The 14,500-nt window shown below is 40.2% G+C and overlaps 1 protein-coding gene across 2 annotated transcripts in view; it reads left to right on the top strand.

Annotated features, from left to right (window-relative positions):
* The window catches only part of dcc (DCC netrin 1 receptor), a 278,014-nt gene that overhangs the window by 212,308 nt on the left and 51,206 nt on the right, over positions 1 to 14,500 (top strand). For both annotated transcript variants that reach the window (XM_058057936.2, XM_078799161.1), the window contains exons 19-22: positions 2,138 to 2,245; positions 3,076 to 3,270; positions 4,178 to 4,210; positions 11,566 to 11,631. In XM_058057936.2, the coding sequence (XP_057913919.2) occupies positions 2,138 to 2,245; positions 3,076 to 3,270; positions 4,178 to 4,210; positions 11,566 to 11,631 (402 nt within the window). The remainder of the gene's footprint in view (positions 1 to 2,137; positions 2,246 to 3,075; positions 3,271 to 4,177; positions 4,211 to 11,565; positions 11,632 to 14,500) is intronic.

Raw genomic sequence — 14,500 nt, 5'->3', positions numbered from 1 at the left:
CATGAAATTGGACTGTTCAGGTTTTTTAGAAGACGTTTAACCTCTCATCCGAGCAGGTTTCATCATTTTGTCCTGTCTAGTCTGTGAAAAAATGGCTCCTATTTGATATATTATTAAATATAAACAATGACATTATATGAAAACATGTGTCTTATTGTTGAACTGCACACAGGCTATTAATTTGAAACTGCTACTAATTGAAAATGTGACAAGCATTGGTGTGGTGAACTGCGATCCTTTTTGTTGTGCTTTGGTCTGTGACAACATGGGAATAATCAGTACAATGCAACAAACATTAAATAATTATGAAAACAAAAGCACATAAGTTTCGGAAGTCGGAAGTTTTTCTAATATAGTAACAAATACCCTTTTAGTGGTTTGCTCACTGACACAAGTATTCAAAGATGAACACTCGTAACAACAGAGGTTTCAATCAGGTGTTTGCAGTCCGGTGTTGAGAACACCTGTAGATGTGGACAAGCAAAAATCCAGCAGATTTAAAACTGCGATGCTCACCTGTGGTCAGTCAGTGGTGTCTTTGCAACATGGGGAAGTCCAGGGAATGGTCAAAGAAGTCCAGAGAGGAAGTTTTCTTTACAGAAGGAAGGACAAGGATATAAAAACATAGCAAAGGCATTCAAGCATTATTTGCACATTTAAAGCTCAAGGCTCAGTGGAAACGCGACCTGGGCGCTGCAGAAATAGGATGCTGTCAGTGACTGCTGTCCAGTACCTGAAGTGAAAGGAGTGAAAAATGCTCGAGTGACAGTTGAGGATATACGACAGGAATTATCAGAGGGGGGTACCCAGGTTTCGGCCCAGAGGCGCACACTGCGAGATGAGGGTCTCCATGCTAGAACTCCCAGGTGCACCCCCATGCTGACTCCATATCACAAGAAGTGTCAGCTCCAGTATGCCAAAAAACACGTAGAGAAACCCCAAGGGTTTGGGATACTGTTCTGTGAAGCGACAAGACAAAATTGGAACTCTTTGGGCCTATGGCTCAACAATATGTTTGGAAGAGGAAGAATGATGCCTTTTAAAGAAGAGAACACCATGCCTACTATGAAGCATGGTGCAGGGTCAGTCATGCTGTGGAGCTGTTTTGCTTCTTCAGGTACAGGAAATCTTCAGTGTATGCAAGGTACCATGAATTCTGTTACCAGGAAATCTTGGGTGTAAATGTCATGTATTCAGTGACAAAACGTTGGACCTTCCAAGAGGACAACAATCCCAAGCCTACCTCCAAATCTACCAAAGCTTGGTTGGAGACAAAGGGCTGGAAGATTCTGGAGTGTCCATCACAATCACTTGACTAAAATCTTCCAATTTCCAATTTGTTGTTGGTATGAGACTCAGTACCTCCAAATCAGAGGCCATGGTTCTCAGTCGGAAAAGGGTGGAGTGCTCCATCTGGGTTGGGAATGAGGTCCTGCCCAGGTGGAGGAGTTTAAGTACCTCGGGGTCTTGTTCACGAGTGAGGGAAGGTGGGAGCGTGAGGTCAACAGACGAATCGGCGCAGCCTCGGCAGTAATGCGGTCCCTGTACCGGACCGTCGTGGTGAAAAGAGAGCTCAATTTACCAGTCGATCTATGTTCCCACCCTCACCCATGGTCATGAGCTCTGGGTCATGACCGAAAGAATGAGATTGTCGATACAGGCGGCTGAAATGAGTTTCCTCCGTAGGGTAGCTGGACTCACCCTAAGAGATAGGGTGAGGAGCTCAGTCATCCGGGAGGGGCTCAGAGTAGAGCCGCTTCTCCTTCACATCGAGAGGAGTCAGTTGATGTGGCTCGGGCATCTAGTCCGGATGCCTCCCGGACGCCTCCCTGGTGAGGTGTTCCAGGCATGCCCAGCCGGGTAGGAAGTGTCCGGGGCCCGGGAAGTCTGGGCTTCCCTACTGAGACTGCTGGATGGATGGATGGCATTTTCACATTCAATTTCACCTGTAAATATTGGAAAATATTCATATGATAATTAACACCTGAAAACACAAAAGTCCTAAAGCTGGATCCAGGTTCTGCTGCATGTTAGCTTGTTACTGGTGGTCATTTTTGCATAACTTGTAGTCGTTAGGGATATTGTAGGAACAATTGTTTTTGCTTGGTTTCAACATTTCTTCATGCTTGGTTGACAGCTCCCAACTCGGCACCCAAAGACTTGACAGTTATTAGTCGGGAGGGACGTCCCCGAGCCATTTTAATCAGCTGGCAACCACCAATGGAGGCAAATGGGCGGATAACAGGTGAGTGTTCCCCAAAACACAGCAAATATATACTGTATACTATATACTGCATAGTCCCTACTGTATACTATAAATTGTATACTGTCTACTCATGGAAGACCTGCATCATGACATACATAAAATCAGGGAGGCAGGTGAGGCCGTCATGATGACAAACAACAATAACATATAATAAACATTAATAATTGTCCTTTGAAATGTATTTTCTGTATGATTCCAATGGTTTTTAACATTTTTTTTCAGAAAAATGGCTGAATTAGCACGTTTTCTGATCAAATAAATAGAAATAGAAATCTAAGATGAGTTAGTCTGAGTGCACACTGAGTTGGATAATGGCGCCTACAAATCTGTTTGTCAGTGTGTGGCGTAACACGCCCTGCCTCCGTGCTCGCTGTCTTTCATCCATCGCTCTCACGCCGCTCACAACGTCACTTTGAACGCCCTGTTGAACCCAATGTCCAGCGGTTGGAGTTCTTTTGTTAATCTTCCTGGAATGATGGCAAACTCCGAATTCATTTGCTTCAATTGGTTTTTCACAGTAGCGTAGAAAATAGTACCGTGTTGTTTTGCAGCCCTGGAGACGTGGCGGACATTAAGCGTATGTACTGTACGTATTACATCATGTTTCCTAATTGTTTTTTCACTGCCAGTGTAACTTCTTAGTATATCGTCTTTACAAAATAAAGTAACAAAAAATACCAAAAAACATGTTCTCTGATTTTCCAGTATGCTATCCTTGGTGGAAAACGTTTGGACACCCCTAGCAGAGATGGTTTATTTTTGGAATGTAGAAAATTAATCACTGCTATAAATTTCACACATACATGCAGGTTACATCCTGTACTACACCTTGGACAAGAACATGCCGATAGACAACTGGGTGATGGAGACAATAAGCGGCGACCGGCTGACCCATCAGGTTGTTGATCTAAACCTTGACACGGTGTATTACTTCCGGATCCAGGCTAAGAACGCCAAAGGAGTTGGTCCACTGTCTGAACCTGTCCACTTTAGGACAGCCAAAGGTAAGTAGGCCTTTCTATGTCCTGTGTGTCCTATGTGTACACAATGCACTCAAAAGTTTACATTCATTCATCACAACGTAGTAAATGGGCCATTCCACTGAATTGGTGCCATTTGGGTGTAATGACTCATTTGAATTAGGGTTGGACCTATTAATGTACATTTAATAACGATTTGATTCTTACCATGATTCAGTTGCCAGTAGAATAACCGGTTAATTTAGAATGATACAATCCAAAACGCTTCAGTAACTTTAAATCGATTCAGTAAATTTTTATCTATAACTTCAACCAGTGTGACTGTGAAATAAATCCCTGGACACTGGACAGTGTAGGTGAAGTTTCCTGGATTTAGTTTTTTGTAAGGGAATCGGGTATAAATTATTATTAATGCTGACATACTCATAAATAAATTATAAATGAGTACAAAAAAAGTTAAAAATGCAATACAAAGTCAGGACGAACAAAGAGTGGTATAGCTCATAGACAAATTATTTACTTTAAATAGTGCAATCCAAACCTGCACTTTGCACCCAAAGGTGATGGGTATTAAGCACATTCTAAGCAATTGGTATCATCAATGAGGTGTTGAAACTCTCTCACCTGCAGGGCTTTTTTGTGCTGATTATCCTCCTGACCAGAGCGGTCATTTGAAATAACAGTACAGCAACGACCAACTATCCTCCTTGGACCTCCTTATGTCAACCACCTTGGCTGTCTGGAATGAAACCCAGACCAATGTAGTTGGATCACAGGAATATAAATCATTTTTTTAAATTTTGACATTCATTTCAACAGCGAGTGTATGTAAAATCCAAGTGTTTAGAAACCAAAATTTCCTGTGAATGCGTGTCTTTCCTGTGCATATAATCAGTGTGCTTAATCTTTTCTTATTTTGTTTATTGTTCAGTGGAACATCCAGACAAGATGGCAAATGACCAAGGCAAGTATATTCATATATCACGCAAGTAATGTAAATATAATGCAGATGTAAACAACCTGAAGTTAGACAACTGTCTCACCCTGGACTTCACTTCTGAATTTTCTGCCATCATCAAATCATCAGTCGCCCTTAAATCACCTTTAAAAAGATTTTCTACTCATTAGTCACATACACATATGCATGTAATTGCACTCTAAGTACTTTTATATGTTAATGTAGAATAGACCCAAACACATAAGGACAACATAAATGCCTTTTAGGTCATTGATCCATCCATCCTTTCTCTATGCCGCTTATTCTCACTAGAAATGACCTACACACATAAGGACAACATAAATTACCATTAGTTGCATTATTCTATCTCTTGATGTAATCTAAATTTTCATCTCGTTAGTATTATCTTCTACTATGATTTTCCAAAAATGATTTATTTTGTTTTGTTTGTTTTTCCATCTATAGTCCATGCTACTGCAAAAACGATGTTGTCTTTAATATTTCATCTCTATGCTACTAAAATAACATTGTTTACCTCATTTATGTTTCCTTCCTTTACGAGTTTATTCTCAGGAAATTGAATATTTTTATACTATATACTCCACTATATACTAACGTAAAATTAATAGATTTATTTTTCTCATTTTGGCGTTGTCCTATGTTAGTTTTCTTCTTTGACTTTGTAACTTTTTCTGCAATCCAATATTCTGACTTTATATTTGCTTGTTTTTGATATTACAACTTTTCAAAATATATATTTTCTATATTTCAACTTGATTGAAAATTATTGACATTTGTTTTACATTGGCATTGTTGCTTTCCATACATACTGTATGACAATTTACATACTGTATCTACTCTATCCGGTCAATGTAAATGCTTCTGAGCTTTAGTGGTAGATGGTTGGAAAAGTTACATGTTTGTGGCATCCGTGTTTTATTTTACGAAATGATTCATGCTTCTCCCTGACTGCTTGTGTGTTTTAGACCTTTCTCCATTTAAGTGTTTGTGTTTTGAATTGTCTTTGGTTGGTTTTGGTGAGTTTCTTCGGGTACATGGATGTATAGCATGTGTGTATTGATATAAAGTATCGTGTGGCCGTTACCATAGAAACACAAATGCAACCACAATGCGCCCTGTAATGGGGTCTGGAGGTTTTAAAAGGTTAAACCAAATATAATCGTCTGCTTCTGCATTATTAGATTGTGAAAAACTTATATTTAAGGTAAAAAGTGACAGGAGGTGATAGGAAGCAATGAGGAGAGAAGATAGTTGATGAATAATTCTGCCAAAACAAGGACACAAAAGACACAATACAGGAGGTTATTAATTTTTGAGCTAAGCCGAAAGGATTTTTCTGCAGAACCTGCACAGTAAAATAATTTTTTTCTTTCAAGCAGTGTGAATACAGATGAAGAACATTTTGTCATCATTAAAGTGAGCGACAATAGAAGACAGCTGACATAATTCACGCTTTGCTCTCCAGTTCTATTCATCAGTCTCAGCAGACCGAAAGCATAGCGGTACATGCCGCTAATGATGACTCTTAGAGAGGTCTTAGCCTACATTCGCAACCTTTCACACATGTACAGGTGGTCCTCAGGTTAGCTATGACTTCTGTTCCTGGACTGTGGACTTAAATGAACTCACTTCGATCCACTCTTGTTGGGAAGTAAGGGAAGTAAGGTGACCTCTGAGGCCAGTGTTCTACTAGGCTGGGGGGACACAGCAAGCTCTTTAGAGTGTGGTGGTGCATTGGTGCCTGGCTATGTTGTGCTTTGTAGGTGAGGATGCAAATTTTAAACTCTATTCTAAATTTTATGGGTAGCCTCTCCTGATAGCCTTTTCTGGTTAGAATTTGTGCGATGGCTTATTGGACGAGCTGGAGGGTCTTTATGGACTTGCTTGGGCAGCCTATTAGCAACGCCTTGCAGAGGTCACAAAAGTGTGGACTAGTGTTTTAGAATTATTGTTAATGGTAGTTTGTACTTAAACAGAAAAACTCCTAGCTGCATTGCTTTTTTTGTTAAATCGGGTAAGTATGATGAATTTTCATAAAATATGATAATTTTACACTTTTTTACAATGATATGCCACATCCCATAATCGTCGTCCACTGCTGCCTTATTGCGTATATAATAGACAAATCTGATTTTGTTCTCAGTCAACTAATCGTCAAATGTTTTTGAGAGCATTGCTAATGGGGATCGCTACAAATTAACAGATCTCATGTGCAATTTTTTCCACCTTAAAGAAAAAGGCTGAAACACTCAGATAAACAAATAAACATGGCAGGTGTGCAGCAGTACCATTATTTATTTAGTGACACAGAAAGCAAGATGAACAAAAGCGAAACACAGACACTGTCGGCAAGTGGGCGTATCACACATCAGAAAGGTGTGCATAAAATAGGAAGAACATGGCTCGAAAAGCAACAACTTGCCAGTTAGCAGCTTCATTTTTTAGACCAGGAAATAATAATAATAATAATACATTTTATTTATGGAGCGCTTTTCAAAATACTCAAAGATGCTTTACAGTGATGAAAAATAGAGTTGAGTAAAAAACAGAGAAGATGCATTAAAATACAACATACATATATTAATTCAGAGCTAAAAACAAGGCTAAAAGCGGGGCACAGCAGTCACATATTCAAAGTTAGACATCAAAAACAGATTTAAACAAGGTGGGAAGGTAAGAGCAAGCACAGAGTGAATGAGGCAAAGAAATCCAGAGGGTGGGGGCAGCGATGGAGAAGGCTCTGTCTCCCCAGGTCCCCAGGTTGGAGTAACAGCCTTACCCTGTTTTAAATGATATTCAATTTTTGGTTGTCGTGTGATGCAGTGTGTAAGAAGCTGCCGACACAAGTTTCACTCTATTTTTAAGGGCTCATCTTTAACCTTTTCAAAACACGTCCACACTTGATTAATGAGTAGCCATTATGAGCCAATAAGTCCATCCATGTTGATGATATTACTAGCGCTCAAAGTTAGTGCTAGCTTTATAATCACTGTTAGTGTCACACAAGCTTCGTCAAGGAATGATGAAGAGAGTTATCTTTGGAGGCACTGGCACCAATCAGTCTGACAAAACAATTAGGCAAAACAAAAGTAGGCAAAACAATGTGTTTGGCACCAAAAGGCACATGGGATTATCCGATGTCCGACAGTCAGTCAAGTGGAGTGCTTACCAAAGTAGCACAACAACATTTTTACAGATTTTGGAATTCACCGTGCACACATGAGGCGAACCGTCGATTTTTGATCAAATAAAAGGCTTTTTAGTGTGCCTTATAGGGTGCAAAATACGGTATTTAAGCAGAATGAAGAGATCCATCAGGAGCGAACTCTATTTCACTTTGCCGGTATTCAGGAGGACAAAGCAAGCAGCGAGTTCTGCAATTCTGTTCTTTCTGATTTATTCTATTTTGTTTAATATATTTTTAATACATTTTGTAAATCTAATACTAGTTTGTTTGTCTTTTTTGTGAGTTCCAGCTCATATCATCATTATCACCCCCAGTGGTTCACACTGCCAATGTATGTTCAAATCATCTTTTTAATATAGTCAATTAATATGTGACTTTTTTATTAGCTATTTTGTGCTTTCTCGAGAACAAAATGCAGTACTACGTCTCCAAATAATACTAGCTTTAGGTCTTTCACGACTTGACAGATGTCATTAATTGAACAGTGAACAGTTTTGGTCACAGTATCGACCCCTGGGATATGTTGCATGATCTATGTAAGTCTCAGGGCTCTAATTTTGTTGCGCAGGGTGGCGGAATGTGGCACACCCTTGCACACCACTGTGCACAGTAATTTGGTTGACAGGGCTGTGCCGAGATGGGCGTGGCAGCACATCTGCGGAGGTGTCCACATTTTCAGCTTGCCACAGTGACATTTTTGTGACAAAACAGGACGCCAAAGGTGCCCTGAATGATAACCAGACGTACACTTCACCAGAACCTCAAAGAGTGTCTGGCACATTTCAGTGGCATAAAAAAATCACAGCAACCACTATTTAATGTAACTGTCTCAACCAGCATGCACATTTTTGTATTAATTGACCCATCACATCTGATATCAGATCAAAGACATGTGAACTCAACCCGACGGCAGCTGAAAGTATGATAGGTAGCTTCTCCTGATAGCCTCTAACTAATGAATTCACATTTTTAGCCAACCACAAACAGCCACTGCATCCGATACGAAGTATTTAGGCATGGCGGTTCTAGGCATGCACATGCCTGTTAACAGGCATTTATACATTCACACACATCTTGCGCCAGCACCTTCTTTCTCCTCTCCTAACAGTGTTTTGTTCAAAGCATTGGTTGTTAGCTGTGTGTCCAGCCCTCAACCTGGAGAAGTGGGTGGATCGCACTTTGTCGTAAAATATCTTCCAGACATATTTTAACAACCGACCGACGTTATATTATTCTTTGTTTTACATACTCTTTGCTCATTTGCATACTAACAGGGATTGGATGTTTACTGAGCAGAGCACACATAGCCCGGCCACGGAGACGAGAGATGAGTCTGGCAAGTGTGTCAGTTTTACATTTTTTTAATTTGGAGGTTTCCTCCCACATTCCAAAACATGCTAGGTTAATTGGCGTCTCTAAATTGTCCATAGGTATGAATGTTGTTGAATGTTTGTCTATATGTGCCCTGTGATTGGCTGGCCACTAGTCCAAGGTGTACAACGCCTCTCACCCGAAGACAGCTGGGATAGGCTCCAGCATACCTTGTGAGAATAAGCGGTACAGAAAATTGATGAGTGGATGGATGGGAGCCATTTATTTAGGGGGGCAACCTTGCCCTAGTGTCCCAATCTTTATTCTTAACGTGATCTGAAAAGATGGAGTACATGTAAGGAGGATATGGAGAAGATCACCATCAAAAGGTTCTTCTATTTGGCGACGACAGATTATGAAAGCAGGTGGATCATAAGCACAATGCCTGGATTAGCCTGCTGCTGTGTTTAATGTGACTGTCAGGAACAGAGGTGGTCTACATGGTGATATGAATTGTGGCCTCTGATGTGCAGTCCACTGGGCCCTCCGCATTTAAAGGCAATGAGAAGCATTCATTTAATTGGTTAAGATTACACTCAGCTGTGTAAACCCTCTCATGCCTTCTCTCCTCCCTTTTTGCCACTTGCGCTGGTGGAAGGGATGGAGGCGTTGCCAGTGCATTCCGACTGTGCGAGACTGCACTGCTCACAAAAATTGCAATGTGCACTGGACACAATCCTTTGGTGCAGAGTAGGCATGGCGCTGTGCAGGTGCAGACTGTGCCTGGTCTACGAAAATAGAGCCCTAAGTCTTCTGTTGGACACGTATATCATTCTCAATTCTTTATGAACACAAATTAGGCAGGCTGATACTGTATCAAAATCGGCTATGTATAACAAAAACAGGCATTCTATGCAGCCGCTGAGCACACATTTCATTTAATTCATTCATTCGTTTTGTATTCTGTCCTTGGAGGGAAAGACAACAGTGCCCTAAAGAAATCACTCCAGGTAAAGATTAGTGTAGCAGCAGATATTTTGAGGGTCATTGGCCACCGTTGATGAGTTCCATTGACTTCCCATGGCCTCATTTTCCGACACTTGTCTCATCTTGTTATCTTGTGTGCGGTAGCTTTTTGGCTCTGCGTGAAATTCATACACACACCCACATACCGTATTGATTTTCATCAACATGATGTTACCACCTTGTCTGCATTTACATGGATGGCAATAAGCTATTGATCCACAAGACCATGCTTTTATTATGGCCTTTAGATGAGTTGTCAATAGAAATGTAATTGATAAACCACTTTGCATGTGACAGTACACAGCAAAAATAAAATTAATCAACAATAACAATAGTATAATAAATCTGGACACTTTTTAAAATAATTTAGGCATATTTTCAAGAATTATTGTATGTAATAATTGTATTTGTGTTCGTCTCTATTTTGTAGCATCCTTTAATGCATTTTCTAATTTGGACAAACTATTTGGTTTACTCCTATTTGCTCCCACTTTCCTTCCTGTGGTTCCTTCCTTCTTTCTTCATTACTGCACTTTTTAATGGTAACATGTAGCAACATGAACCATTGTAAATATTACAAGGTTAAAAATATGGTGTGAATGAATTATCAGTAATAGATAAATAAGATCTGCTTCTTGTCAGTCCTTTTCAGACATGTTGAATGGAGTAAATGCAACCATGTGATGTTCTTTAATGCAACTCGTTAAGTAGCAAGTAAAAAATGAACCCTACCATAACATAGTAGATGAGTGGCTGTATGGACATCCTTAAAACCACATTTTTAACTCCAACTCGCCATTCTTGCATTGAATTCTCTTGTGTGTTTTAGAAATGTGACATTTGCAAACGAGTCAAGTTGTTTGAACAAAACTTTGACGTAAACAAGAGAACCCAGTTGCCTTGTTAAGATATCTTATGTCCTTATGTGTGAAACAAACCGCAGGGCAGGTTTCTATACATTTGGTGTATTAGCAGTGGCAAATGAACTGAAAATTGAAGTCAAGTTCAGAGAAGGCACACGTCTGAAAATCTACTATAGAAGAATATTTGAATCATACTGCAATGATGAGGTGTTCAAAGACACCACGTCATTTAAGTTGAATTCACATGTTTTATGTGAGTTTTCTGGGAATTCTGAGCATTTAATGCAGCCAATTCTAATTCTGCATTAAGAGTTACAAAGTGAGTGATAATAATATCGACTTGTTGTTTTCCTTTGCATTTCTGTTTATTTTGACCACATATACACATACAATAAATACATGGTTGTGGTGTCCGGAGTGTCTGTAAATGCATCTGTGTCAGGTTCAAACTCCTGTGACACTTGTAAAAACACTTAAATACAGAAGAGACAGACAACAATATTACAGAGTTACTCGCAGCGAGAATACAACATTGTAAATAGATTTATAAGTCAGAAAAGTGGAAAAAAACATTATGTTTCCTTTAACTGCTTTATTGTGGGCAGAAGATTTTGGTTTCAAAATAACAAACATGGTGCCATGTTCACCATCTAAATTAACAGTAGCACTGGAGCAAAATAATTGATATGGAGTTGCCACCCCCAGAACCTTCTCTTGCTCTCCTGTATGGTGTTCCATTCCTGTAGGTAGTCTGTTCATGTTTCCTTCAATATTTACCAAGTGAACCAAAAAATAGAACTGACCTGCTGAATTGTAGTGGTATGGTGGTGGAGGTTTGTGTACCCTGTATCTGTGAGCAACAGGTCGAATACAGAGCAGTCTTTCCTTCTCCATCCTCTTCCATTTTCCGATATCTATGTCTAATGTACTTCTCTTTTCTTTGGGTCTTCAAGGTCGTGGAGGAGACCACGCCTACTGGCCACCTGATAGCAACCTGATTGACAGAAGCAACATGAATGGTAAAACTACTGTATTGTTTTTTTTCTTTATTCTTACTTTCTGACTAAACATGGATTATATAAATATGGTTTAATCAGACCTATGGTAATAGCACCAATGAAACAAGCGATAACTATTTGTTTTTTTAATGTTATTGACCAAATGTGCTGCAAAGCCATTCCAAACAATGTGCAGTTCCACACATACCAACAGTAGCTCTGATCAAGTTGGAAGTTGGGTAAGAAAGCAAAAAAATGTAATGTAAATTTAATCATAAGTAATCATTCATCGTAGCTAATTTTGTAACTTTGTATAAAAACATTAACTCCATAATGTTTATGCAAAGTGTATGGTTACCCAGAAAAAAAAAGTACAATTAAAATTATACATTATTTCATATTCGATTTAGTGAAATAGGTATTTACCAGCCAGCCAGCATTGTGATCCCTACAAACCGGTTTTTATTTTAACCCTGTCCCTTTCAGCAAGTATTCCCAATCTCAACTCATTTTGTGGATAAAATACACCCATCACACAAAGACTATGTTCCAAACCTCTCCAGCACCATGGACAGGGCCAAAGTGAACCTCAGGGACAAGAGTGTAAACCTGCACAAAACTGGAATAGACCGCTGGTCATTGATAAATGGAAGAAATGCAAGATAACAGTCAATGACCCTCGCTGTGGATCTACATTTAAAATTTCACCTGGTAGGGTGAGGATGATTGCGAGAAAGGTCAGGGAGAAACCCACAATGACAAAGGTCATGGTATACAGGAAGTTGGAAGCACAAGCAGCAAGAAAATCATTAGTACGGTACTTTGCTGCAATAGATTGAGATCCTGCAGTGCTCGTAAGGTCCCCCTGTCCAAGAAGACACCTGTACAGACCCGTCTCAACTTTTGACATAGAAACACCTGAATGGCTCACACAAGGCTTGAGAGAAAGTGATGTGTTCCCATCTCACCAAAATGGAGGTCTTTGGCATCAAGTGGACTGAATTGTGAATGAATCTGACAACAGCATCCCTACTGTCAAACAACAAAGAGGAAACAGTTTGCTTTGGGGATGTTTCTCTCAAAATACGTGTGCTATCCTGGGGAACGACTACATAAAACATCTAACCTCAGGGCTCACCAACAATACTTTCTACACCAACTCCTAGGTCATGTTTTATTTGGTGATTCAAGTAAAGTATAATCGATATTTTTTTTTTCATTTGGTCCATCTCTGTTAAAATAATGCTACGTAAGGTAGTAAATTTACAAAATCAGCAGGGCTTATAAATGCTTATTTTGCCCACTACAGATTGGTAGATTATTTTTGTGCTTGAAGACAACCTGCTTTGTGGAGGGCAGGAGTCAAGGTTTGTGTCTGGCAGTGATTTAGAGCATCACCGTAGGATGTTGGAGAATGACCTGATTTGTGCGTGTCTCTGTGGGCAAATATTGTCGGCATTGTTGTTGCTGCTGCTGCTGCCACGGGTGGTCATAAATCCATGCTCTCTGACCTAGGCCCCCCTCTGCCTGGATGGCACGTCACTGAGGGCAAAGGCTCATTCACCTGGTTGACCATATTTCATCTTTAACGTTTCTCCTTCTTTACAATGCTGAGCTTCCTCTCACTACCAGAGAAACTCCCAGCAGAGAACATTTTGATGCTTTCTAATGGGGTGGAATAGGTAAAAATTACAGTACTATATAATGAAAATGTAACTATAATCACGTCACGTATACCTTATAGCTGTTATTATTTATTCATCTTATTCTTATGTCCACTTTGGGGTCCTGAGGGTCTCACCTCTGCTATTTGCAGATGATGTGGTCGGGCTGTGTCCACCAGCATTTACTGGGGTGTTTCGCACCTCCATGTCTGAGGCCACGGAAAAGGGTGGATTGCACCCTTCAAGTTGGAGTGAGGTCTTGCCCCAGCTGGAGGAGTTCAAGTATATTGTTGTGTTGTTCACAAGTGAAGGAAGGCTGGAGTGTGAGATCGATAGGCGGATCGGTGCAGCATCTGTAGTGATGCGGACTGCACTGGTCTGTCATGGTGAAGAGGGAGGTTAGCTGAAAGGCAAAGCTCTCATATTTCTGATCGAGCTACGGTTCTCACCTATTGTCATGAGCTTTGGGTAGTGACTGAGATAACATGGTGGCTACAAGCGGGCTAAATGAGTTTCCTCCGTAGGGTGACTGTGCTCTCTCTCCCTTAGAGACAGGGTGAGAAGCACTGTCATCCAGGAGAGTAAAGTTGCCTCAGGATCTGCCACAAGGAGCTGGACCTCGGATAAGTGAAAAAAGCTGGATGGAAGAATTGATAAGCACTACAAAATAAACTAATGTGTTAAATTTGGTAAATGTATCTCTGCAATACACCCAAGATGAAAACACCTCTATATTTGTGGAAAGTATTTCGCATTTCCTGCTTAACAGTTGAAAAAATATCCTGGGACCTTTTGGCTCCACCACTCCTGTTGTAATGTTAACGATGCTCCTTTGCAGCGGATGTTTCAGGCAGTAATCATTTGCCTTGTAATCTTATTGGGTTTAAATGTGTCTGTGTGAACGAGGTCTTGGAGCCCACATGCAGAGACAGAGACACTGTGTACCAAAAGTCTTAAGTGAGAGCTGGAAGGTCCACATGCACAGTGCAAAGCAAAATGAAGAAGGTACTCATGGAAGAAAAATTAACAAAAAGGAACAGCCTGTTGCCACAACCGAAAACACACACCTAGGCGAAAACCAACAGGGCTAAATATTTTGCCTTCTAAATAAAACCTCAAAAACCGCCACCAAAGCTTAATTTACATACCATGACCTACTATGGAATGGATTGAGTAAGGAAATCAAACAATGCACAACGATGAGCCAATTCAAGAAACAATACAAG

The sequence above is a fragment of the Doryrhamphus excisus genome, linkage group LG19, assembly GCF_037039965.1.
Source record: "Doryrhamphus excisus strain RoL-2023G ecotype Guam linkage group LG19, RoL_Dexc_Guam_v1.1, whole genome shotgun sequence".
Classification (NCBI taxonomy): Eukaryota; Metazoa; Chordata; class Actinopteri; order Syngnathiformes; family Syngnathidae; genus Doryrhamphus; species Doryrhamphus excisus.
This window is presented reverse-complemented; position numbering and strand designations above follow the sequence as displayed.